This window comes from Phyllostomus hastatus, unplaced genomic scaffold (genome assembly GCF_019186645.2).
Source record: "Phyllostomus hastatus isolate PE091 unplaced genomic scaffold, TTU_PhHast_1.1 phas_scaffold_93, whole genome shotgun sequence".
Classification (NCBI taxonomy): domain Eukaryota; kingdom Metazoa; phylum Chordata; class Mammalia; order Chiroptera; family Phyllostomidae; genus Phyllostomus; species Phyllostomus hastatus.
In genome coordinates, this window is record NW_025334042.1 from 6,494,689 (window position 1) to 6,520,613 (window position 25,925).

The following is a 25,925-nucleotide window of genomic DNA, read 5'->3' on the forward strand; positions in this document are numbered from 1 at the left end:
TCGCAGACCAACAGTCAGTCCCCTGAGCCACACAAGCCAGGGCTCATTGCTACTCTTAAAAAGTAACTTAAGTTTATAAAATTTATTATATACAGTTATTAGAATATTTTATGTTTCAGATCGTTTCACGGGGAATAAAGAATTATTAAAATAGACTGCATACCTGTTTGAGATTCCCACTTAAAGCAGCATAAATTGCTCTCTCATATCTATTAAAAAGTTCCTGAAATACAATAAATATAAATTTGGAAAATCATTTTTCTTAGTATGTCAATTTTTTCCCATCACCTAAAATTTTGCAATGTCTGCTAAACTGAACTTATTTATTTGATAGTTTCTAAACTTAGCAAAAGATCTAGTGGGGTAGTAAGAAGAAAAGATCCCACGGTTTGATGATATATTCCATGCTGAAATCTTCAGGAGAAGTCAAACATCTGAATTTCAAATACAGGGTGAAAGCGGATAGAAGTGTAATGGATTCTTTATTTATAAAAGTCAAATTTTATTTTAGATAGAATTTATACAAGTTTTTTCAGTTACAAAGTTTCTAAATATCTAACACTACCTGATACTGACTTTAAAACATCAAAACAAAGCACTTGGAACCTGTCAGGCATCAGTTTGCATCAAAATCCTAAGTAAAATTAATTATATTCATTAAATTATTCCATTTTACTTCCTGCATCTATAAATGGCACTTTCAGTTTTCTTATCATCCACACACATGACCTAGGGGACTCTTACTGTCCGAGTCCTCATCTACCTTCTCTCTTCAAGTACTTGTCCTGACCGTTCTTGCTCCCTTCCTTTTCACTCTCAATATCACTCTAGGACAGGCCCTTAATTACTTAGTGTCTGAATAATTCTGACAAGCTCCTAACTAGTTTCTTGGCCTTTAGTCCGTTCAATTTTAAGCCTATTTTCTACTGCCAAGCTAATCTTAAAATACTGCTGTCATGTGCCCTGGAGGTTTCAATGGTCACCACCATTAAAAAAAAAAAAACAAAAAAATCCAACCACTTCTCATTCTGTAGAGCAGCACTTGAGGACCACCTCTGTCTGTTCATAATTTACCTCTTTCAATCACCTTTTCCATTAGTCAGTTCTGTTACAGTGTTTATTTTGAAAATGTGAATTTGTTCCAATGCAACTGGTATGTCAAGGAACAATCTGAACATAATGCAAATTTCCCACCTGCTTGTGCATAATTACATCCTCAAGAAACACTAAGTGAATGCAGAAAACTACACCCAGCTGAACTGGTCACTGGAAAATATACAAAGGTAACACACCTCAAACATCTACCAGCTACTTCAATTCATCAGGAGTGTTATAAGCTAAATGAATGCATAGCAAGTATTATAATTTTCTATTTGATCTCAGATAACCTTTTACCACTTCACAGTAATTCATAAGCTGGAACCCTCTGACACCCAATTCCACAAACAAACTTCAGGTCTCTTTCAAGGTAAAGTGCCACACTTATAGTATTTATGCATTTGCTAAGCATTTAACTGTGAAACTGCTGTTTCCATTGTTTTTATCTTTTTATGTATCTCTGATGGTTTGTGAGTCTTGCGCTCTTAACTCCTTTCCCCCCAAAAGTCCTGTGGGTTTTTGTACAATTTTGCATGCTGCAGTGATTTTTAGGAATGCACAAGTTGCATCATAACCTGTGATCCCACCTAGAATTCTTTATTTGCATGCCCAATAGCCCAAATCCTACTAATTTTTAAAAGTTCAATTTAATTCTCTTTCCTGGGAACCAGTTTTAGCCCAATGCTTATTCTCAGAATTCATTGGTACTTCCTTTACATTTTTGCCTTATATTAATGTTTAATTCTGACTACTTAGTGTCTACAGAGTGATTCTGATTAGTCACTAAGTCTGCCAATTCCTATTCCTCAATTTGACTGCAAGTTCTTTGAAAGCAGGGAATTTAGTCTTATACTACTCTGAACATTTCATAGCACCTTCTGCAGGCCTTCAATTAATTAGAATAAAAATCAGTATCAGTAAATATTTCATTTTATCTTACATCTTCTGCCATTCTCCAACAACTTATTTTCCAAATGCATCTATACGGATTCCCTTCAACAGGCTCTAATTCTGTTCCTATAAAACAGTTAAAGAAATAAAATATATAGTTTAAAATGAGATCTTTTATTGATTTTTAAACACAAAAGCTATACCGCACAAACACTGGCATTTAGAGCTAAATATATCCCCAACTCTCAGAATAAAATCTACTAAAATACCTCCATTAACATTAGGGTCGTGATAGAGCTTCCAGCCTTCAAGTGTCGCAGCTCTCCAAGCCTGCCCACAACGTTTACAGAGCCGCTGTGCCTTCGGAAACAAGAAAGAGCAGGTAGTCATATGACGAGTGCAGCGCTGGAAACTTATAGGAAAGTTTAAACAACGTATGACAGGAGCAGATAACTTATGACGCGTTATAAAGAATGATGGCGACAACTAGTAATGACATTTCATTTTATCACCATGTGCATGTCTTACTGTGATCTCCGTCTTTCTTTTCCTAATAATCCCTTTGCTGTGATTTTGGGCTTAACAGGTTCTCATAGAGCCCACAGGCATTTAATTCTGCTAGAGACAAATGGGGTTGAAGAAGTTGAGGACCCTTAATTTATGTAAAAGTATTACAAAACATTGTTAGTTACTAGAATGACAGGGTGCCTCTGCTCATTCACTCTATTTACAGTATTTCTTTATGTTAAGTGTGGCCAATCAAAAAAACTTACTGGGCTAGTAAGACATAAAGATGTCTATTGTTCCATCATCTCTTCAGGAACCATCTCTTCCCCAATGAGTCCATAAGGTTTGTGCAGGCCTAATGCCATCTCTGAACCCTAAGGTTAGGCATGTGGTCTAACAAGAATCACTCCAGGACTCTTGCTGAAGATACTGAGAAAGAGATATAATCCTTTTGCTGGGATTATACTACTACCAAATCCTACTAATTTTAGTGGAAGATGTAAACTGCTGGTGGCCTTTACAGACACAAGGAATGGCTTCTTGAGAATGAAGCCAGAAAAGAAGGCAGAACCAAGCATTTGGGAGAGAGGCAGTAGCCTACTGACACCTTCTGAGTCTCAGGATCCTGCTTAAAGCCGATTTAACCCTCTATACCTCCCTGTTCCATGAGCCAATCAATTCCCTTCTTGTAAGTAACCTGAGCTCAGTTTCTTGAACCAAGAAAACCTAATACATACAATCAGGTATAGACTATCTCAAACACCATTCTGGATTGATGGCTTAAAAAAATTATGAAATAAATAAATTATGAAAGCTATGTAAAAACAGGGAAAATGTTTTGATATGCTATATAAAAAGAGGATAAAAATGGAATGTAGAACCTTGAAAACATTCTAAGTAAAATAAGCCAAACACATAACGACAAATATTGTATGATTCCACTTATATGACATCTAGATGAGGCAAATTCATAGAAAGTGGGTTAGAGGTTACCAGGAGCTGGGGGAAGAGGGAAATGGGGAGTTATTGCGTAATGGGTACAGAGTATCTGTTTGGGGTGATGAAAAGTTTTGGATATAGAGGCAATGGTTTCACAATGTTGTGAATGTTATTAATGCCACTGAAATATACACCTAAAAAGTTAAAATGACCAATTTTGTTATATACATTTTGCTTACATACATAAGAAAAAGTTAATAATACACCGAAATCATTTAAGTGTGTGTGTGTGTGTGTGTATATATATATATATAGTAGTTCCTCAGTACTCAATGTTAATTTGTTCTGGAACTTGTGACAAGTGGGGAGATTGATGAGTACCAAACAATGAAGCATTTTCTCTTCCTGGACAGCATCGTGACTCACACAAATTCTAGTAAGTGCGCCCGTGCCAAGAGCTGAAACATTTTTTCTTATCAACATACAATGAGCACAGGGTTTGACGAGTTCCATTGCTGACAAGTAGTGAGGTATGACTGTACTTTAAATGGGTGAATTGTATGATTATGTGAATTATATGTCAATAAAGATGTTAAAAGAAAAACAAACCCTGAATGTATACTATGATTACAATTATGTTAAAAAGTTATAAAACAAAAAGAGCTTTAAGTAAATAAAAAAGCCCCATTATCTGCAGCAATGTAAAGGTAGCAGGACCTGGAAGTTCTTGGTTTTCGTGCCTTCAGGAATGAGATAATTTTTTGTTTTCTGTTTTAAAAAAATAGAACCTCATTTGTCACTGCAATTCCTAGTATCTTGCACATCACCTGGCAGAGTGGCTGGGACTTAAATATTTTCTGAGTAAATGAATATATATCAACTTCTATTCTTAATTAAAAAGTAAGAATGAGGCTTAGTAACCCAAGACTTACTACTGTAAGAAATTACTTAATACATGCTAATGGTTTTTAAAAAACAGAACAGGTAACAATTTGAATTAATTCTAAAAGAACTGTCACCAAGAGTACAGCACAAGAGGTACAACAGAATACCCAAAGCTTGAGGCTCCTATGCATCAGACTGCCTCATCACAAAAGTCAACAAAACCATCCAGTATAAGCTGTCTGATCAGATACTAAACATTCTGCAGGCAGACCTCACTTTATTGTGCTTCACAGATGTTTACAAATTGAAGGCAAGACGCTCTACCCACAAAAGATTACCTCTCGCTTTATTGCAGTTTTCTGGAAGTGAACCTGAATCTCTCAGAGGCATGTCTGTAGATATAACAGCTTAACTATCACAAAGGAGATCACATCTTAAAGAGGTGAGGTTAAAAGGAAGAAGTCTGAGGGCCATGGTGGTCTTCAAATGCATAGTGTCATCTGAAAGAGCAATCTGGGTCAGATTTAGTCTCAACTCTTAAAAATTGGAACTGGTAATAAGGGAAATATGCCTAGGGTACACAGTGCATAGGGAGGAAAAGTCTGACTTCTTAAAAATTTTTTCTATTAGGTTTGTGCAAACTAGGGTGCACTGCTTTCTGAGGCAACGTGTTTCTTATCAGTGGAAATGGCAGTTAGAGCTCGACACACTGTGAAAGAAGTCACTGCACTGAGAAGGCTTATGAGGTGGGTCATGAAGAGTCTGTGATTTTTTAAAATTGGACAAGCAGGGTGTACATGTTTACCTCTTCTGTCATCCCAGCACGGATTAGAGTGAAAAGATATTTGAGTAATCTAACTTCATCTTCTCTATCCAGATCATCAAGGGGCATTTTCTGTCTTATGGGAGCATCAGGGTCCTATAAAAAAAATCAACTATAAGTCCTTTGTACCCACATACATTTAAATATCAGTAAAAGATGATAAATCTCTCCTGAGTATATTACTGAAACAAATTCATTTACAATTTGGTTAATTAATAAGGGGAACAGAAGTGTCTCAAGCATTCCAAATAGCCACACAACTGCTTGCTGTCCATTCAAAATAGACTCCTTTAGCCCACACAGGTGCATGCCTAGGTCAGGAAAGGTGGAAACACCAGTAGCCCAGCCCAGCGAGGGTAACTCTAGAAATGCTACTCATAATTCAAGATGACTTGATCTTCACCTTGATGTAACAGCAACTGTATGGCCAAGTTAATACTATACAGAATTAGGCCTAGATGAAAAATGAGTACAGAGGAGAAAAGAATCTCAATCTATTCTGTGACTAGAAAGGACTAGTTAGTAGTTTCTGAAACCTATGAGAAGAGAGCCCATTATGGGGTTGATGCTAGATAAAACATACCAACTCCCAATAAAATTCTGTATTTTAAAAACAGATTTTTAATAAATAATGACCTCCTCTCCAAAACAAACAAAACCCAGTTATTCCTACCTACTACCTTTCACAGATAGAAAGAAATATGCTTTTAAACATTTGGGATAACATACTGTTCTTACTTTTCAGCAAAGAGCACACATGATCTGCATGTTGAATTTCAAATGAAAATCTATTTTAATGTGATTTAAGAAAGGAAGTAATTCTTATTCCAATGTTACTGTGTATGGCAATATCAGTATCAGTCCATAAAATGGAATGCACAATAAGTTTGGCTATTTTCACAAATATTTTGCAACAGATACAATCATTCAATTTTGGAACATGATCTCTTTCTGGAAGAAGGAAACGACCACTTTCCAGATGATAAGAGGAAATGACTTTCAGTTGCCTGCTACTGAGCAGTTTATCTACAATGTATTTCAAGCTCTTCTTCCAGTAGTTTCCAAAAATTTTTCATCAAAAACCACTTTTGTTACCAAATGGAATTCTAGTAATTTTTTCAGTTACTTGTTTCCCCCTCTTGTTAAATAAACATTTAAATTACATGCTGCCACCTGTCACAAAGCTCTATGCCTTTATTTACAATTAGACTCCTGTTCTTAGTAAATCCATTGTTACTCATACCCTAGAATGTCCTTCCAACATTAAGAGTCAAATCTTGCTGTAAGACCAAAATTAATTTGTTTTTAATGCTAGCAAATCAGGAACACTTTCTATAACTTCTTTTAAAAATTGTAATTTATGTTACAGATATGTTCAAATACATTGAATCAAATTCAAATACAACCTAGTAGTTTTACAGTATGAGAAAATCTTCAGAAAACAAAAAGAAGCCTTTTTAAAACATCATGTAACTTGGAGAACAGCTGCCCTTAATTTTCTTCTTTTTTTGAAGACAACTTTCATTTCAAAGAGAACACGTACCAATTCAGTGACAAGAGTACGGACGCTTCCTATATAAGAAGACAGCTGCCGCTGTTTCAAGGTATGCAGAGTATTTTCCCTGAAAGAAAAGGTACAATTTATTTTTAAAGGAGCAATTTTAATAGGTTTATTTTAAAAAATAATTATGTTAGCCTTGGCTGGTATGGCTCAGTGGATGGAGTGCCAGCCTGAAAACCAAAGGGTGGCCAGTTCTATCCCAGTCAGGGCACATGCCTGGGGTGGGGGCCAGGTCCCCAGATGGGGGTGTGCAAGAGGGAACCACACATTGATGCTTCTCTCCCTCTCTTTCTCCCTGCCTTCTCCTCTCTGAAAATAAATAAATAAATAAATAAATAAATAAATAAATAAATAAATAAAAATATTTAAAAAGAATTACGTCAAAGTAAAAGGTATGAACTCAGAAAAAAACATGCAGAAATGCTAAGTATAGCATTTCACATAAGAGAACTTCACATTTTAGCACAGATGGCTAATAATGAGCACATTTTCATGTCCTCATTGGCCATTCACTTGTACGCTTTGTGATATTACAAATATGTAACAAATATGTTGAATCTGTGAGCTTTTTATTGGGTTATCTTTTTTTTTTTACTGAATTGTAGTTCTTTCTGAACTTTGGGTTGTATGTTTCTTCCAGCCTGTAGCTCACCACTAATTCATTTTCTTAATGATGTCTTTTAATGAAAAGTTTTTAATTTTGATAGTCACATCAACTTTTATCCTGATTATTGCTTTCTGTGACCTAAGAAAGAATCACTTGCCTATCCTGTAGTGATAAAGATGCCCTCCTTTTTTTCCTGTGAAAGCCTTTTGGTTTAGCTTTTACATTTAGGACTAGGATCCATCTTGAAAAATTGTTGGGTATGATGTAAAAGAGGTGTCAAGATCAATCTTTTTTTTCACATTCCTTTCCTTATTTGATTGCTTTGAATGCTTTGTTGAAAACCAAATGACTATATAAGTGTGGGTCTATTTGGCGGTTCTCTATTTTGTATTCATAAAAAACTTGCAAAAATCTTCACAAGGCATTTTAACTAAAATTCTTTTTTTCTGAAGATGAAAATTCATTTTTTTGCTCAGAAAAACCACAACTATTAAAGATTTAATTTTTAAGAAGATTTCATTTATTTATTTTTAGAGAGAGGGGAAGGGAAGGAGAAAGAGAGGGAGAGAAACATCAATATGTGGCTGCCTCTCGCACGCCCCTTACTGAGGGCCTGGCCTGCAACTCAGGAATCGAACCAGCAACCTTTCAGTCTGCAGGAAGATCCCCAACCCATTGAGCCACACCAGTCAGGGCTGAAGATTTAATTTTTTGTTTCATTTTGAAGATTTAATTTTTAATAAACATTTAGTAACACTAATTTCCTAGTTAAGCAGAGAAAAAATATAATTGACTTGCAGACTTTGTACACGTAATATACTGAATTCAAAGGTGATCTGAATTTCTTCAAGTCTTGAAATAAATTTGTCTCTTTAACCTAGGGGTGCTTTCTGGTTTCAAAGGCTGGGACCTGGCCTACAACCCAGGGATGGTCCTACACTGAGAACTGAACCAGTGACTCTTTGGTTCACAGGTTGGAGTTCAGTCCACAGAGCTACACCAGCCAGGGCAAAAGCCTCTTATTCGTAACTACCTGTTACTTCCTTCAAGAGGCCATCCCTGAGCACCCCTTCTACTTAAAACTGCACTCACTATCATCCTCTATCTAGCAATTCTGATTGTTTTTGCTTAAAGCTGTTAATACCTAATAGGATACATATTTGTTTTTCCTCTCCTAAACAACTGTAACTTCCATAAAGGCAGAGTTTTTATTTGTTTTGCTCACAGACTGAATAAGAAGAAGGGGATAAGTATTTGCTGAAAGATGAATAAACAAAACCAATTTAAGTTTTTGGAATAAAAGTTTAATGACTTACCAATATACTGATTTTGCATAAAACTCAATATTATCAGAAAAATCTCCAATCTCATCTTTGGCAATGCTCTCTAACCAATCTACCACCAGCTAGGAGAGTTAAAAAAAAAAGAGTATTAACTAAAAAATCTGTTAGCATTTTATTTGCAGTACTCCTATACTTAATTTCAAAAAAGTTTCTAGTGTAAAAATACCAAGTAATAATTTTTCCAACCCCTATTTTTTACTTTTTAAAGATATATAAAGATTATGGCAAAAGAACAAAATTTTCTATAGGAATAATACAATTTTCAACAGGCTATTCCTGGAAATACTAGGGCTATTATTTGAAAACCAAAAATAAGGTTCTTAATTCCTTTTAATTACATATAGAAAAAATTAAGGAAAAAATTTTAAATGAAAACAACTTAAGTTCTTTTATTTTATCTTTTCTTTCCATGTTTCATAGAAAGAAATTTAAAAACTCTAGCCATACCTGACTTTGTCGGACAAGTGAATCTCTCTGAAATAACGCCTCCACAACTGCTTTTTCACTAGCATTAAGAGCCTATTAAAAAATATAAATGGAAGGAAAGAAAAAAGATGCTCTAAGAATATTTCAACAGAATGGTAAAAGCAAATCTGAAATAGGTATATTTAGTCACCCATAAACATTTTATCACACAGCAAATTGGTGTATTCATCTAAGAAAATTTTTATAAATAAATTTCAAACTGTTGTATCAATGTGTGGCTGCATTTACTTGATATTTTAATTCTATGGCTACACTTGGAATTTAAAATATCTATTTTCCCAGAGATGTTGTTTTAGGGAAAAATAAGACACAAAACAAAAAAATCATAATAAAGAGATAAATGCAGTCATGTGATATATTAGAAAATTAACATTAAAAACTTTAAAATCTATTTATTTTAAACACAGCAGAAAGTGATAAAACTTAACAATCCAAGGCTCTTAAGACCAACTTTAAGGACAACTTCATAAAATATTAGCAAGTGATATTAAAAGAATAATATGGTAATGGAACCTAATTAATCTATCTTATTCACAGAGTAAGAAAAGCCACAGGAACATCTGGATAGATGCCAAAATGTCATTTGTAGTTATCTTCATAAATTATAAACAGGAAATTATTTTGCTAATATGATACACTATCTAGCTAAAGCCTGTAACAAATATTTCACTTAACTCTAAAAGCAAACAAACAAGCAAAAAAACCCCCCAAACAAAAAACTAAATAGTAATAAATATGGAGAAAGAGTCAAAGTTGTCACTATTTTTAGATAATAGAATTGTCCACCAGAAAACCCAATCAACTGAGAACTATTAAAACCAGTAAGTTCAATAAACAGCCAAATGTAAGATAAATAATCTTCCTAGACATGCATATCACTTGGTTGGAATGATATAAGTATTTGCAGAACAAATATATTAACAGATTGAGAAAGCAATAAATGAATAAACAAGAAAAAAACACAATAACTCATGGACACAGTGTAGTGGTTACCAGGGGAAGGGGGAGGGGGCAGTGAAAGGTACAGGGGGTCAAATACATGGTGACAGGAAAGATGATTTGGAGTGGTGGGGATACAATGCAGTATACAGATGATGTATTACAGAAATATATACTTTAAACCTATAGAATTCTTATTAACCAATGTCACCCCAATAATTATAAATTAAAAAATTAAAAACAAATTGTAAAACCTTAAAAAATAAAAAAATAATAAAAGTGCTGCTGGAAAGCCAAAAAACAATTTTTTTAAAATAAAAGATTGAAAAGACAGTAAAAAGTATTTTAGGTGAAAAAGCAGATTAACAGTCATGTGTGGCTGAAATAATTTATTATAAAAATGTACAATTATTTTTTCCTTTGTTCACTACAGTTGCTTCAAACATGAATTACTTTAGTAATTAGAAAATAAGAAGTAATTAAACTCCAAAGAGCATCTGGTCTTTATGATTCCAAAGGGGTATTTTTACCAAGACTTCAAAGAACAGGTAATTTCTATGTTCTTCAAACAAAGCACAGAAAAATGATGCAAGATTTATGAACTTGTTCTGGAGAGTTAGACAACAGAACTGGACGAGGGTAACTCACACAAAGAAAATGTTTTGAAAAGTTCTAAATAACATTAGTTAAGAAAATTTAGTAGTATATTTAGGAATACATCACAACTCAAGCATTTATTCCATTTGAGGATTATTCAACATTAGGAAAATTGTTAATGCAAGCTATTACAGTAATAAATTAAAGCAGATATCTATAGAAGCTAAAAAAAATCAAAACAAAACATAGAGCTGCATTCAATATCCGTCCCAACTCTCAGCTAGTTAGGAGAAAAAAAAATTCTTAATCTGCAGTAAAACAAAAGCATTCTCAACAAAAGTCAGGAACATGAAAAGAATGCCTACTAACTGATATAACTGTGTGGGTGCCCCTAGTCAATGACATAAGGAAGTAAAAGAAATGAGAGATTAAGAAAGATTAAGGGAATTTATTACTTGAAAATTACTGCCACTACAGAAAATCCAATAAAATCACTGAAAAACTTATTAGAGCTAATAAAAGTTCCAAAAGATGGCAAATGTGAGCTTTACACATAAATCATTAACTTATTTGATAGTAATAGATAATTATAAAATACAATAGGAAAGAGAATCCATTTACAATAGGATTTACAGGGACTTTTATAAAAATTACGAATCTTATTAAACTATAAAAGATCTAAATAATCAAAATAATAAAGATCTAAAAGATATGTTATGATCACAAACAGGAAAATTAAACATAAAAAAGTCATTCCTCCTTATATTAATTTACAAATTCAATATTACTGTCATAAATATCTCAATTAACTTTTTAATAATGGAAATTATAAAGTTCATCTGGAAAACAAAAGTATGCAAAAATAACTAAAACACTTACTATATTCATAGCAGTCCTAAGTGCCCATCAGTGAATAAGTGAATCAAAAAACTGTGGTAGATTTACACAATGGAATACTATGCAGCATAAAGAATAGAAGGAACTTCTACCCTTTGTGATAGTGTGGACTGAACTGGAGAGCATTATGCTAAGCAAAATAAGCCAGTGAAATTTGGTGAAAGACAAATACCATATGATCTCACCTAGAAGAGGAGCCTAATGAACAAAAATAAAGTAACAAACAAAATAGTACCAGAGGCACAGAAACATGGAATAGACTGACAGTGACCAGAAGGTTTGTGGGGAGATAATGTTAGAAAGAAGGCAAGGGATGTTCAAAGAAATGTATGAATGACCCATGGGAATGGACAACAGTGTGCGGACTGACTGGGAGCAGGGGTGGGCTGGGTGGAGGAGGGCAAAGGGGGAAAACTGGGATGACTATAATAGAATAATAGTAAAAAAAAATTGTTAAATAAAAAGAAAGAAAATAAGCTTTAGATTTAGAAGAAAACACTGCAGAATATTTTCTAAATAGTTAGGAAAGGCCTTCCTTAAAAAAAAACAGGAGATCACGAATGACAAAGGAAAACATGACAGATGTGACCTTATATATGGAAATGTCAGCTTTAAAAAGACCCCTTAAACAAAGCTGAAAGACAAGTGACAGAAGATTATCTCTAACACATATGAGGAAAGAATTAAATGGAAAATGAGCAAAAGAAATGAATATAGAATTTATATAAATGCTTAAGAATGACAAATACTCCACCTCACTGACAGTTAATAATAAGCATATTAAAACAATGAGGTACCTTCCTTCCAAACGGCAAATTCAAATGATTAATGTCAGAGTAAACATTTTCACATACTATGAGACTGTATATAAACTGGCACATTCCATTATGAAGGTAATATAAAAATCTCTACCAAACTCTGAACCAACAATTTCACTTCTAGAAATATAGGAAGTACTCAAATATGTAAATAAGTATGAAGAAGAATGCTCCTTGCATTATTGATTGCTACAGTAAAAATACTGGAAACAATCTAAATATATCCAGCCGAATATCTGAAAAAATGACGGTACATTTATGCTCTGGCATACTATGAAAAAATAAGGTAAAATTAAGTAAACTGACATTACAAAACTAAGGAATGCTGATGAATAAAAAACGCTCAGCATAATGTATAAATGAAATTATACCATATGTTAAAAGAAAAAAAACAACTGTGTGTGTACAGAGCCAGGGAGACTAGATGAAAGCCACTGCCATAATCCCTGCAAAAGATGATGATGACGGCTTCATCTGAAGTGGTGGCAACAGAAACAGAGATGAGTGGTCAGAGCTGGGACTGAAGAGACAGGAGAGGGTCAACAAGACTTGATGATGGATTACATTTTGGAGATGAAATGGAGATCAGAGTCTATACCCTTAATACTCAAAGTGTAATATACAGACCAACAGCATCAGCATCACCTGGCAGCTTGTTAAGAAGCACTTAGGCCCCACCCCAGAACTAGTGAATCAGTCTACATTTTAACAAGATCACCAGGTGACTCAGGTGCACCAAATAGATGTGAAGCCCTCCAATACGGTTGTAAACACAAGAGGACAGGTCAAGCTGTGTGATTTTGGAGTTAGCACTTAGCTGGTGAATTCTACAGTTAAGACATGTTGGAATAAATGCTTATATGGCAGTAATCTGAAAAAATATATATTAACCTCTGAAATCATCATATCTGTTTTTATAAAACTTAATCACCCTCCCGATTCTACCTGGTTAGCTGAGATTGCTGAGTCACCTTTGTAATGAACAAAACCCTGCAAAATGTCACAATTTTAGTCTTTGAAAGACTATGAACACTGTGATAAAAAAAACTATAAATGAAACAACTTCCAAACTATCCATCATGTTTTTAGTAGTTTTAAATTGCTCTAGTAATTAACTTGTATTATTAAAGAAATTATTTTTTAAAAAATCTACATTTTAACAAGATCTCCCAGTGACTCATGTGCACAAAAGTTAGAGAAGTCCTGATTTACAGAATGTTCAGGTTCCTGGGAAAGCTGGCTGTGGTGCTATCCAGCAAAAGACAAAATTGGGTTTGGCTTTTGCAGGTTGGAGTTATGGTACTTTAAAGTTATTTTGAGTAGAACAGACTACACTAGACTAGAATAGAATAAAAAACAAAAATAAAAGGTGCTAGCTCTTGAAGTCAGTGAGTTTCCCTGAGTCTGCTAGGAAGGAAGAAAAGAAAAATATGGGAAGAGCATTTACAAAATGAGACAGAGCCAGGGGACACACTCCTTTCAGGTTCTATCTTCTGTTTGGAGTTTCTAGGGGACAAAGACATACATTCCAGCGCTACTGAGACGGCTGCATGATTCAACAACTTTACTGGCATCCGTGCTAAGAACCAAGTCAGAATCCTTCAACACTGTACCCAGGCTGCATAAAAAATTAAGCCCTTGGGCTTCTGCTGAACTGCCTAAGAACCACCCCCTTAAATTTTCTAGAAGTTCAATGTTTTATACAGTAGGGAGTGAAGCATACCACTCTTCACATCTGAGGGCCTCTGTGTGAAGGAAGAGATCTCTAGAGCATCACAGCAGCTCTCTCCGAGGTTTTACCAAGCATTTCACAGTGAAATTCTCATCTTCGTCTTTAAAACTAAACCCCAAAACAGTAACAACAAAAAAGGAAACTATGTGTATATGCATGTATAAAGATGTATAGAAAAATGTCTGGTAGGATACAATACCAAATTGTCAGACTGAACAGTAAGAGATAAAGTGGATTTTTACCTTTTGTTCTACAATGTAAATCAGAATTTGATTTTTTTATCTTTTACTGTATCTTCTACTTGTAAAATTTTAAAGATAAAAAAATTCATGATTGAGGAGCTTCTTCGTTCTTCAAAAATCCAATTCTACTATTAAAAACATTTTAAATTTTGAGCATTTGACCAAAAAATTAATATAAAAAACTTACAGTAACTGCAAACATATTTTCATCTTCTAAGGCAGACTGTATCCTGTCTCTGAGGGAAAATAACACAAAATTAAAAAGCCTTATTTCATATAAAATATAAAATCACCTTTGAAGCTATATGCAAGCACAAACCTACAATCTCAAAAATGAGTTTTAATTAACTTAGCCATCCTGCTTTAAAAACAAGATACAAATTGTAAATGCCTTCTGAATCTGTTACTGACATCTGAACAAAACTGATATTTAAAAAAATTCCAAAGTCTTTAACAGCTACCTGCTAATGCATACACCTTTAATTTTTTGAGAGATGGGAAGGGAAGGAGAAAGAGAGGAAGAGAAACATCATGTGTGGGTGCCTTTCACATGGCCCCCACTAGGGACCTGGCTTGCAACCCAGACATGTACCCTGACTGGGAATTGAACCAGCGACCCTTTGGTTTACAGCCTGTACTCAATCCACTGAGTTACACCAGCCAGGGCACACCTAACTTTTTAATATAACTTTCCACATGGCAAAATTAAAAGCTTATGATTTTCTCATGAGGATGAGAAAGCAACAGAATGAGTCAAAACCACTGAGCATCCGAGAGAAGGAAAACTTGGTTAACTTCTTTTAAACTTCCACATCACATAAATTCTACCTTTCATTTGTTTTTTCTTAATCTATCCTCTCCTAAGTATTGTAGGATTTTTAGCACTTTCCTTATATCTTTTACATATTCAATTTTTGGTAGCTACCAGCTTTAAGACCTCCTCCTAACTCACTCCCAACAACTAAGGAATTAGGAATGATAAGCATCAAAAACAGCAGAACCTATTTCTAAACACATCCTACCCTAACTTTTAAATCAATTTGCCTATTGGCTTGTTACCTTGTGTCTATTTCATTTATGACATCTACACAACTTTACCTATACAAAGAAGCCAGCAGCCTCCATGTGACCATCTCCTGTTGAAGAAGCCAGAGCATGCTGGCTGTTTTTGAAAACTTCTGAAGTCCAGGTGTTGCTCGGTTCACTATTTTACTCAGTATATTCACCTGAATTATAAACACAGATGGAAGGAGATTATCTATAATTTTGAGTAACAACTTTGTATTTGTCAAGTACATTGTACTAAAACTAATTACACATGCATGGGTGGGCAAAGGTAGGTTTACAGTTGTGAGTAGGCAAAAGACCTTCTGGTATCATTATTCATTTATTAATTATTATATATTTTTATTTGTATTATTTGTTGTCTTATTATTATTTCATATCCTTATTTATGATTTACCTTTTAGGTAATGATGATTGACAGCTAAACCAATGACCAACCTACATGTCTTTCTCCATACAAACAACTATAAACCTACTTTTGCCCATCCCTGTATATGTACATATTTATATTATAAATTTGTCCTGCCTATCTCTTGTCTTTTTAAATTGAATGTAATATAACATTCCCACTAGAAATGGCCTTAATTTAAAGTAAGGTGTGTTTGTGTGAGTATACATGTAAAAGTTTAACATAACTTAGACTCAATAGTAACAGCCTTGGGTACATTTTTTCCTCCATGTATATATACCCGGAAGATAAACTAAATCTAACCTATACCTGACAAAACCATAACACAAACCTACAGAGTAGCAATGAAAACTAAAAATATCTTCAAATTATGTCTGAAAAATTTATACCATATTAACAAATCAAGAAAAATATTTTCCTAAGTTAGGGACCAAAACAATGCCATTTCTAGCCAAAACTTCAAAGTCAGTCCCCCCTTGTTCTAAAATAGTTCTTAACCTTTTTGGGACTGGAGCACATGTGAAAATCTAGTGAAAGGTATGCATTTTCTCCCCAGAAACACACATAAAATTGTTTATCAGGAGGTTTACGGACTCAGGTTAAGGGAAACCTTTTTCAAAGGTTATGAATAATAGTACCTCCTTATCTTATCAAAGGGAATAAAGAAACATGATTATTCTCATTCAGAACTTGAAGAATCACCAGCACAACAGGTCTTCCCTCCCTTTGAAAAGCCACGAAGCAATTTTACTTCCATCCTAAGGCCAGTTTTTAATAAAATTGTTATCTGTACTCTCATTCATTTATTAAATTCTCCACTAGAATCCTAACTCTAGTGATTCACTGAAGTGATTATTATTCCTTTTGTTATTTAATGAAGCCAGTACTTTTTATAATGGAATAATCCAGAGACTGATTATTGAAATAATATTAAATGCTCAAAAAATGTTGGCTATTATTTCAACTATTCTTTAATGCAAGTGTCTTGAAGCCCCTTTCCTTCTAATAGACTAATTTATAGTGGTTTTAGGTTCACAGCAGAATCAAGCAGAAAGTGCAGAATTCTCATTACTCTCTGCTCCCACACACCCATAACCTCACCTTCTACTATCAGTGTCCTGCACCAGTGTAGTACCATTGTTATAATCATAGAACCTACCCTGACACATCATTATCGCCCCAAGTCTACAGTTTACATAAGGATTCACTCTTGATTTTGTACATTCTGAGTTTTCACAGATGTATAATGACATGTACCTAACATTATAATACACAAAATAATTTCATCCTCCTAAAAACCCACTGTGTTCCACTTTTCACCCCTCCCTCCTAACCCCTGGCAACAACTGATCTTTCTACGCTCTCCAAGTTTTGCCTTTTCCAGGATGCTTGGATTCATACAGCATGTAGCCTCTTCAGATTGGCTTCTTTCACTTAGTTAACATGCATTTAGGGCACATTCTTGTCTCTTCATAGCATAATAGCTTATTTCTTTTTGGCACTGAATAATATTCCATTGTCTGGATGTACCACAATTGATTTATCCATTCTCCTACTGAGGGAAGGACATCTTGGTTGCTTCCAAGTTAAGCTAATTATGAATAAAGCTGCTACAAATATCTATGTGCAGGTTTTTATGTAAATATAAATTTTTAACTTATGTGAGTAAATACCAAGGAGTATGAATGTTGGATTATATGCTAACGGTATACTTAGATTTGTAAAAAACTGAGAGACTGTATTCCAAAGTGACTACACCATTTTGCATTCCCACCAGCAATGAATGCGAGTTCCGGCTCCTCTACATCCTTACCAGCTTTACCAGCATTTGGTGGTGTCAGCATTTTGGATTTTTGCCATTCCAATAGTATAGTGGCATCACACTGTTTTAATTTGTAATTCCCTAATGATATCTGATGTTGAGTATCTTATCATATGCTTATCTGACATATGTGTATCTTATTTTAGTGAAGCGTCTATTAATATGTTTTGTCCATTTTTAATTGTTCATTTTCTTATTGTTGAGTTTCAAGAGTTCTTTGCATATTTAAAATTTTCATATTTTCAAGCAGAATCCTTTTGTTCCCCAAATAAATCTTACATGGACCCTCCGTATGTAAAAAGCAGAGCTACTCTGGCTGCCCTCCCAACCATGCCACCACTGCCATTATACCTAAGACATCTCCCTTAAATACTGTTCAGAAATTCTCACAGGTTGAAGCCATTCAAATAAACTAAGTACTGATGTTTAACCAACAATGGGGTGAATTAACTTACCTGAACACTACAAATGTTTTCATACTCTTCTACAAGGTCAAAAACTGTAGTTGAAGAGTGCTTCAGAAAAGATTGCAGGAAATCACAAAACATACTCATAGATGCTAGAACACATTAAAAAGAAAAGGAATAAAACATACTAAATGACATACTTCTAGGTAATTGGAAACTTAAAAACATAGCTATGAGCATTCATTTTACTCCTCTAGTTTTTTAAAAAATTGTAACTGTGGTAAAATACACATAACAAAATTTCCCATCATAATCATTTTTAAATGTACAGTTCAGTGGCACTAAGTACATTCACACTGTTGTGCTACCATCATCACCATCCAACTGCAGAAATCTTTTCATCTTGCAAAACTAAAACTCAGGATAGCCAAAGCAACCCTGGGGAAGAAGAACAAAGCTGGAGGCATCACTTCCTGATTTAAAAATATTCTACAAAGTTCTAGTAATCAAAACAGTATGGTACTGGCTTAAAAATGGACACAGACCAATGGAACAGACTAGAGACTCTAGAAATAAACCTCCACATATAAAATCAACTAATATTTGACAAGGGAGCCAAGAATACTCAATGGGGAAAGAAGAGTCTTCTCAATAAATGGTATTGGGAAACTTGGATATCCACATGCAGAAAAATTAAATGTTTACACTCCTACTTTACACCACTCATACAAATGATTTAAAATTAAGGTCTTAAACATAAGACCTGAAAATGTAAAACTTCTAGGAAAAAAATAGGGAAAAAGCTTCTTCTCATTGGTCTTGGCAATGTTTTGGATATGACACAAAAACCATAAGCAACAAAAGCAAAAATCAATAACTGAGGCTCTATCAAACAAAAAAGTCCTACACAGCAAAAGAAATAATCAACAAAATGAAAAGGCAACCTATGAAATGGAGAAAATGTTTATAAACCATATACTTGATAAGGGGTTAATCTCCAAATATATATAGCACCCATGTTAACTCATAATGATGATAAAATAATAAAGAACTTATGTGATAATGTGTAGGTACAGAGATACTAAAAGCAAAATCTTTCTTCCCCCAAAAGAAAATGGTAACAACCAACCTAAAATTAGAAAGATCTCAATACTATTTGAAAACATAGCATCAGCAAACAGGCCAAAGAAAGACAAGTCAACGGTGTTAGATAAAAACTAAATCTAAAGAAAAAGAGAAGCTCTTTCAGCAGCACAGATATGAAAATAATAAAAATATTAGAGACCTGTCTACTAAAAACCTAACAGGTTGCTATTTACACTAAAGGACAAACGGCAACGTGTTCCCCCAACTGAGAACTAAGATGAAGTTCTAAACTTCCAGAGCTACTACCTCAAATGGCTTAGCCACTACCAAGGCTAATTAGCTTAACAACAACAATAACAACAAATTTAATGATGACATTCAAGAACAGGAAGAGGTAGTTTCCCTGACCTTAGTAAAGTGACAACCTCCTCTGTTACAAACAAAGCTCAAAGCCATTTTACCAGCTTCTCCAGGATCATCCTCACGTAACATAACAGCACTGAGAGTTACGTCTTCGGTCACACCGTGGGGCTCTGTGTGTGTGAAGAGCCCTGAACGCTGTGCTGAGAATGCAGCGGTCCAATTACTGTCATCCAAATTAGTTACCTTACAAAAAAGGAACATACAGAAAAGGAATGGAGTTATTGCCATTGAGTGAATAAAGACATTAATACTGTTAAGTTATTTTAACCTTACGTATGTTTTCCATTTTCAAGAGAGAGCCACAGGGGCTATTTTGTTAAAAAAAAAAAAAAAAGTAGGGCTTTTGTGATTGTTTTCTTCTTTGTACTACCTAACCTATTCCATATTAAAAAAAAAGCCAATAAGGATCACATTTTGCAATATTTAAGCTGATATTATTAGGTAAATAAGGAAGTCCTGCTGTTCTAATTTCACATCAGTTTTTCCCTTTGAGGAAATTGTACTGGACTAATGGCCTGGTTTCTTCAATAAATGATAATTTAAAAAGGATGAGGGAGGAACTTAAAAAATATATCAAGCAAATGCAATGTGTTGACCCTGTTTAGTTCCTGATTTGAACCAACTTAAAAAATTTGACAGAACTGAGGAAATATAAACACTTAATGAAATAGATAATAAGAAATACAGTGGATATGTGAAATATTAAAGGGGTTACAGTCTGTGTGTGTATAAGGGTATTTTAAATGTGCTAATAGTTTAACAGAGATACTGTGGGTTTGGTTCCAGACTACCACAATAAAGCAAATATAGTCATAAAGTGAGTCACATGAATTTTGGGGTGTCCCAGTATATATAAAAGTTATGTCTGCACTATGCTGTAGTCTATTAAGTGTGCAATGGCATTATGTCTAAAAAAAAATGCCATATACCTTAGTAAAAAATACTTTATTGCTAAAAATGCTCACCATTATCTGAGCTTTCAGTGAGTCATACTTTTTTTGCTGGTGGAAGGCCTTCAATTTGTATAAAAAAATGCAATTATCTGCAAAGTGCAATAAAACAATGCCTGTACTATGCTTATGTTACAGAAAGTGTCCCTATATCTCAAAGGTATGTACTGAAATATTTATGGATGAAATGGTTATGAAACCTGAAAGTTGTAAAGTAATATAGGGGAAATGCTGAGGGCATAGATGGAACAGGATCAGCCATATATTGGGAACTACTGAAACTGAGGAATAAGCACATGGGACTCAGGCTACTATTCTGCTTTGACGTATTTTTAAATACCTATAATAAAGTTTTAAAAAATTCACTTTTATTTAAAATCCAGGCATGAAGAACAATAAAACTGTATTTTTAAATTAGTCTCCCAAGGAAAAATGCTAAAGACAGGTGCTGGAACCCTATGTATTCATGAGATAGTAACCATGGGCTGAGGAGAACTAACCTTCAGCTGTTAGACACTGATTAATGGTTGAGTCCCTTCTGGGTACTTATCATCATTAATATAAGAATCAAATCCTGATAGGCAGATATGGTAAAATTAATGTAGCAACTTTACTTTCTTCAGGGCAACCTATATATCCAAGACCACCTCTTACAGTCAACTATTAAAACTAGCAAAGCAATCAAGAAAATGCATGTAACTACACAGTAATTCCTAAACATTTTATAATAATCAATACACACTTATTCTACTACTGCCTTTAAGAGAGTAACAATGTTACTATTAATCTTGTAGTTCTGAAGCAGTAAATAATAAAAGTCATCATTTGCTTAAACCCAGAGGCAGTTAATTCACTTATCTTTTAAGTACAAGATACAGCGTACCAAAATAAACCAGTTTCATAAGCAGAGTAAAATTGTTCGATGACCAGACCGTTGTTATGCTCTATAAATCCACCAGTCTACAATAAATATTTTAAAGACTGAGTTAACCTTGTAAGACAAAGAAAGGTTTAACACAGAAAACCACTCTTCAGAAAACACCAAGTTTAGACAATTTCAAATGTATGTAAAAATCTGTGCCTTTTCAATAAGTACAGAGACAAATATAGAATTGTTTTTATCTTGTTTTTGGAATTAAATGTGCCTATTAATACTCTACTTTTCCAACAAAATTCTTCTTTTTCCTTCTCCTCAGTGAGGTGTAATTCTTTCTTTTTCTGTAGTATTTTAAACACCTAGGTCAAATCATTCTACATCACAGTTTATATGTTTCTGCTATTTCAAATAATGTACTCTAGTGATTCCTAAAGATCATCATATCACACTTTTATAAAAGGGAGAGAATTTCAGCACTATTTTCTACTTACCATAGATAGATTTCCCAAGAACCCTGAAGACTGTGTAACCCAGGGAGACCTCCCTCCTGTTCCGAGAATGCAGGAAACATCTGGCTGCCTGGGTAAGCTTCGGTTTGGTGGAGTAACTACAAATGATAAGTTAGCAAAAAGAATCCAGAGTGCATGAGCATTGATTATGAAAAGAGAACAAACAAGCAAATAAACAATAAAGAACAAATAATCTTCAGTTTTCAATTACTTTGATTATAACTAAATAAATACTTTACATATTAACATTTCCACAATAAGAGTATTTTAACTTATTTTGGCACTTTTGAGCCCATCAAGAAAAATTTTACTGCAAATAGAGATGCTTTCCTTGTAACTGAGCAGTAAATCAGCACTAATGAGTCAATGGATTGTTGATCTTCTAATTTTATAAAATGACACACTGAGGAGGCAGTATAGTGTAGAGGGAATGGGCTTTGGAGTAAACTGATCATTATTTGAATTTTGGTTTCATGACTTATATACTTACTTGGCTATGTTATCAGCATTAATTAACTTCTCCAAGTCTCACTTTCAGTTTTGGTAAAACCGAGATAATATCTACATCGTTAATTATTGTATTATTTACATAAAGTATAGAGTTCAACAAATAGCAACTGCAACCATTTTACTTGTTCTTAATTATTGATATTGCAACCAAATATTATTTATTATGTGTATTATGAGTATTAGCTACTACTACTACTACTAAATGCTTTAAAAGCAAAAAAATCTTACAAGGTGGTCGAAACGAGCTGGGAGTTCGAGGGGTAACCTGATTTCTTGGTGTGGTATTAGCAAAAATTTCATCTTGGGATGCCCGAACTGCAGGAAGTTAAGAAAAGTTTTCCATATAGAAAAGACACCATTAATGTTAGAATTAACTATACTTACCCTATATAAAATATATGAGTATGTTTTTCAAGGGCAAGGTATTTTATATCTATCATTTTTTCTATGTGAAGAGTAAATAAGTCTTTCTACCATTTAAGTTCTCAGGTATCAGTCTTAGATTACTACCCACTGAACTAAGAGTTCTTAGTCACATTTCAAATTAATAAAGGATACCTAATCTCAGCAGAAGCTAACCACAGTATGGTAGTAGTAATGGAATATCCTAGTTTTTCAGGAAGACATAAATCTTAATCTCATTGAATTACAGGCTATTTACCAAGTAATATATCTGAGGATTCAAAAAAATTAATTTCTGCAGCACTTTATTATTACACCTAATGTTTAACACTGCTCATAAAAAGAAAATCCTGTAATCCTTATTTCAAACATGCTGCAATTTTTATAATGATGCTTAAAATGCAAAGGATATTTAAAACTCTTTTTTGAGCACTCTGTTTCCGTGCAGTCCGTGTCACCTCTGCCTCCCGGATCACAGGGGATGACATCTCTCCAAAGCCACTCCTAAAACAGCATAACCAAGCTCATGTGAGTGAAACAAGAATGTAGCATTTGCAAAGAACGTTATAAAAATGACTGGAGCAAAGGACCCTCAGTCAGTCAAGGTCTACGTCATTTTAATAGTCACGTCTTTGCTCTTTTTGTTGACAATACCCTTCCAGCTCCAAATCCTGCCTATCCCTCAAAGTCCTGCTTAAATATTGCCTGCACAAAGGCTTCTTTGACTTTCTAGCATTCAGTTTATTTTTCTCCTTTGCAATTATGTTAACACTTGGAATCTATATTAAATAATTGCTTCATGAAGATAAATTTTTCCCGTTAGATTAAGGAATTCCCTAAAATTGTAGGAGCTATCTCTTAAAAGGGTTCTCTGTAGTCTCCAAAATACTTCTAATCATAGTAAGATAGGAGGCTAAGTAAAAAGGAACTGTAGTACACTAAGGGTGTCTCCCATCTCAGCACAATTGTAGTCACAATGCTTCTGATCATCTATCATTCTCAGCTCAAGGTCTAGAAAATAAACTGTGTGAATTAAGAGACCTGTACTTTAAGAAAATAATCTAATGTGCTTTTCTTCCACTTACAGAATCAAGTCCAAATTTCCTACCATGGCTTCTACAATCTGACTCCAGCTTATCAGTTTAGCTTTACAGCCACAAACATCTCTCCCATACAAACACATACATTCAACCATTTACCTACGCAAAGCATGCACTTTCATATCCATACAGCTTTGCACGTATTTTACAGAGAACATTTGATCCCTTGGTGCACCTGAACACTAACTCGTCCGCCAGCCTTCCAGAGTCGGGAGACACACAGATCCAGGTTGGCAACTTGGTTCTTCTATTTATTAGCTTCCTAACTTTGACCAAGTTCTTTAACCCCTTTTAGTTCCAGTGTTATCTATGACAGGACGATCATAACACCTCTCCTTACAGGACTGTTACGAAAATTAAATTAGCTAATAATATATTTAAAGTGTTTAGGGCATTCAATCTTGGATACTATATTATTCAAAGACCGACTAGCAAGTTATCTCCATTGAGAGGTCTTCCCGATACCTCCCTGTGGCAGGGGGACTTAATTGCTTGGATTTCTTTTCCCACAGAGCTGTACAAAACTGCCTGTACGATTCCTCCACTACACAACGAATCCCCCAAGGCCAAGAAACTTGAATAACTCATTTTTGTTGCAGACGGCTACCACAGCGTTAGGGTCATAGAAAAACTCCATTCAATAACTATTTGATGTTGTAACTTGTAATCAGAAAGTCTGAGATGAGAGTCCTAGTTCCGTTATCGACTGGCTTTGTGATCTCCGGCCGGTCATTCAGCATCTCACAAGCCGCGCCACCGCCTACCCCGCCCACCTCAGCAACGAAAAATGTTTTTAAAAGGCTCGATAGATCAGAGCCGCCGTGGGAATGCAGGAAATTATCTTTCCGCATCGCTCTTCCACACAAGCGGTCTTTCTTCTATCAGCTTCAGAGCCTCCCAGCCCTGGAAAAGTCCTAGGAATAAGCACCCACGCCCTCCCTAGCCTTCTCTGGGAGCTCGGTTCCCCTTGTTTCGGTTTGCCAAGTAGGAGGGACAAGTGTCTGAGCCCCGCAGTCACCACCAGAACTGACCTGTCCATGGCCACAGCTTTCTCCACCGAGAACCTTGTAAATTTGGTATTAATTTAGCTACCTCGTTTCAGCCTTCCCGCTCTCCGGAAGCAAACCCTTCGACCCGGAAGTGTGTTCTCGCTAAGTTGCCGTAGAGAAAAGGGCGGGGGGCGGGGGAAGCAGAGGAAGAGACAACTTCCGCCTACAGTCGGAGGTCTGATCTGCGCAAGCGCGAAGGTGTGCACTTTCAGGATCGCGCGGGGCTCGCGGAGCAGGGGGCGGGGCTTGGCAGGGTTTATCCTTGCTGCGGGGCGCCACTTTGCTTGACTGGCATTTGTGCGCGTAGTCCAGGCGCCTGTTTTCCTTCTGTGAAACTTACGTATCCTGGTAGTTTAGAAAAAACGTGAAGTCATTTCCTAGTATTCCATGTGAGAAAGAGCCTACAGTTTTTGAAATTGTTTTCCATAACGGCTATTTGATCCCTACTTGGTTTGTTTCCCTATTAAGGAGAAAAGCATCACATGCCTTAAAAAACGTAAAAGGTGATGAAATTGCCCTGTATTTCAAAGTGCCAATAGACAAAAAATGTAGTATATTCTGGCCTTGAGGGAATCAGTCGAAGTTTTGTCATAGGCATTTACATTCTGCTCTAATCCTGGGAAACTGTTCTGCGAAGGCTTTTTCATACCTTTTTCCCGCTGAGACAACATGGCTTTGGTCTCCTTGTAGGCTCTGCAACCGCAGATTTCTTATCTGTGGAAAGGAGATTATGCCTTTATTTTAGAGCTCTTGTGAGGATTAAAAACTAGATGCCAAAGGACAGTACACAAAGTCGTCATCAAAGTGGTGATTTTTCTCCTCCTTTAGTAACCTGCTGAGCGGTCCCACCCTGGTGCTCTGTCATTCTTCCTGTCTCCTAATTTTCCTGTACAAAAGTGCACTTGTTCTCTATGGAAAGTGAATTGTGAGCCTAATGATTCTTGTCAGTGC

The 25,925-nt window shown here is 35.0% G+C and overlaps 1 protein-coding gene across 2 annotated transcripts in view; it reads right to left on the reverse strand.

Moving 5' to 3' along the window:
- The window catches only part of NUP107 (nucleoporin 107), a 39,631-nt gene extending 14,570 nt beyond the window's left edge, over positions 1-25,061 (reverse strand). The window contains exons 1-15 of one of the 2 annotated variants that reach the window (XM_045829380.1): positions 24,957-25,061; positions 23,238-23,329; positions 22,652-22,738; positions 21,896-22,011; positions 19,616-19,760; positions 18,117-18,220; positions 15,464-15,591; positions 14,553-14,601; positions 9,102-9,173; positions 8,628-8,716; positions 6,687-6,765; positions 5,126-5,239; positions 2,259-2,349; positions 2,039-2,115; positions 164-223 (exon numbers count right to left, since the gene is read on the reverse strand). In XM_045829380.1, the coding sequence (XP_045685336.1) occupies positions 164-223; positions 2,039-2,115; positions 2,259-2,349; positions 5,126-5,239; positions 6,687-6,765; positions 8,628-8,716; positions 9,102-9,173; positions 14,553-14,601; positions 15,464-15,591; positions 18,117-18,220; positions 19,616-19,760; positions 21,896-22,011; positions 22,652-22,738; positions 23,238-23,329; positions 24,957-24,964 (1,311 nt within the window). In that variant the 5' untranslated portion in view covers positions 24,965-25,061. Of the gene's footprint in view, positions 1-163; positions 224-2,038; positions 2,116-2,258; positions 2,350-5,125; positions 5,240-6,686; positions 6,766-8,627; positions 8,717-9,101; positions 9,174-14,552; positions 14,602-15,463; positions 15,592-18,116; positions 18,221-19,615; positions 19,761-21,895; positions 22,039-22,650; positions 22,739-23,237; positions 23,330-24,956 lie in introns of those variants that run through there. The other variant, XM_045829381.1, reaches the window with a different exon arrangement.
- Between the last annotated feature and the right edge of the window lie 864 nt (positions 25,062-25,925).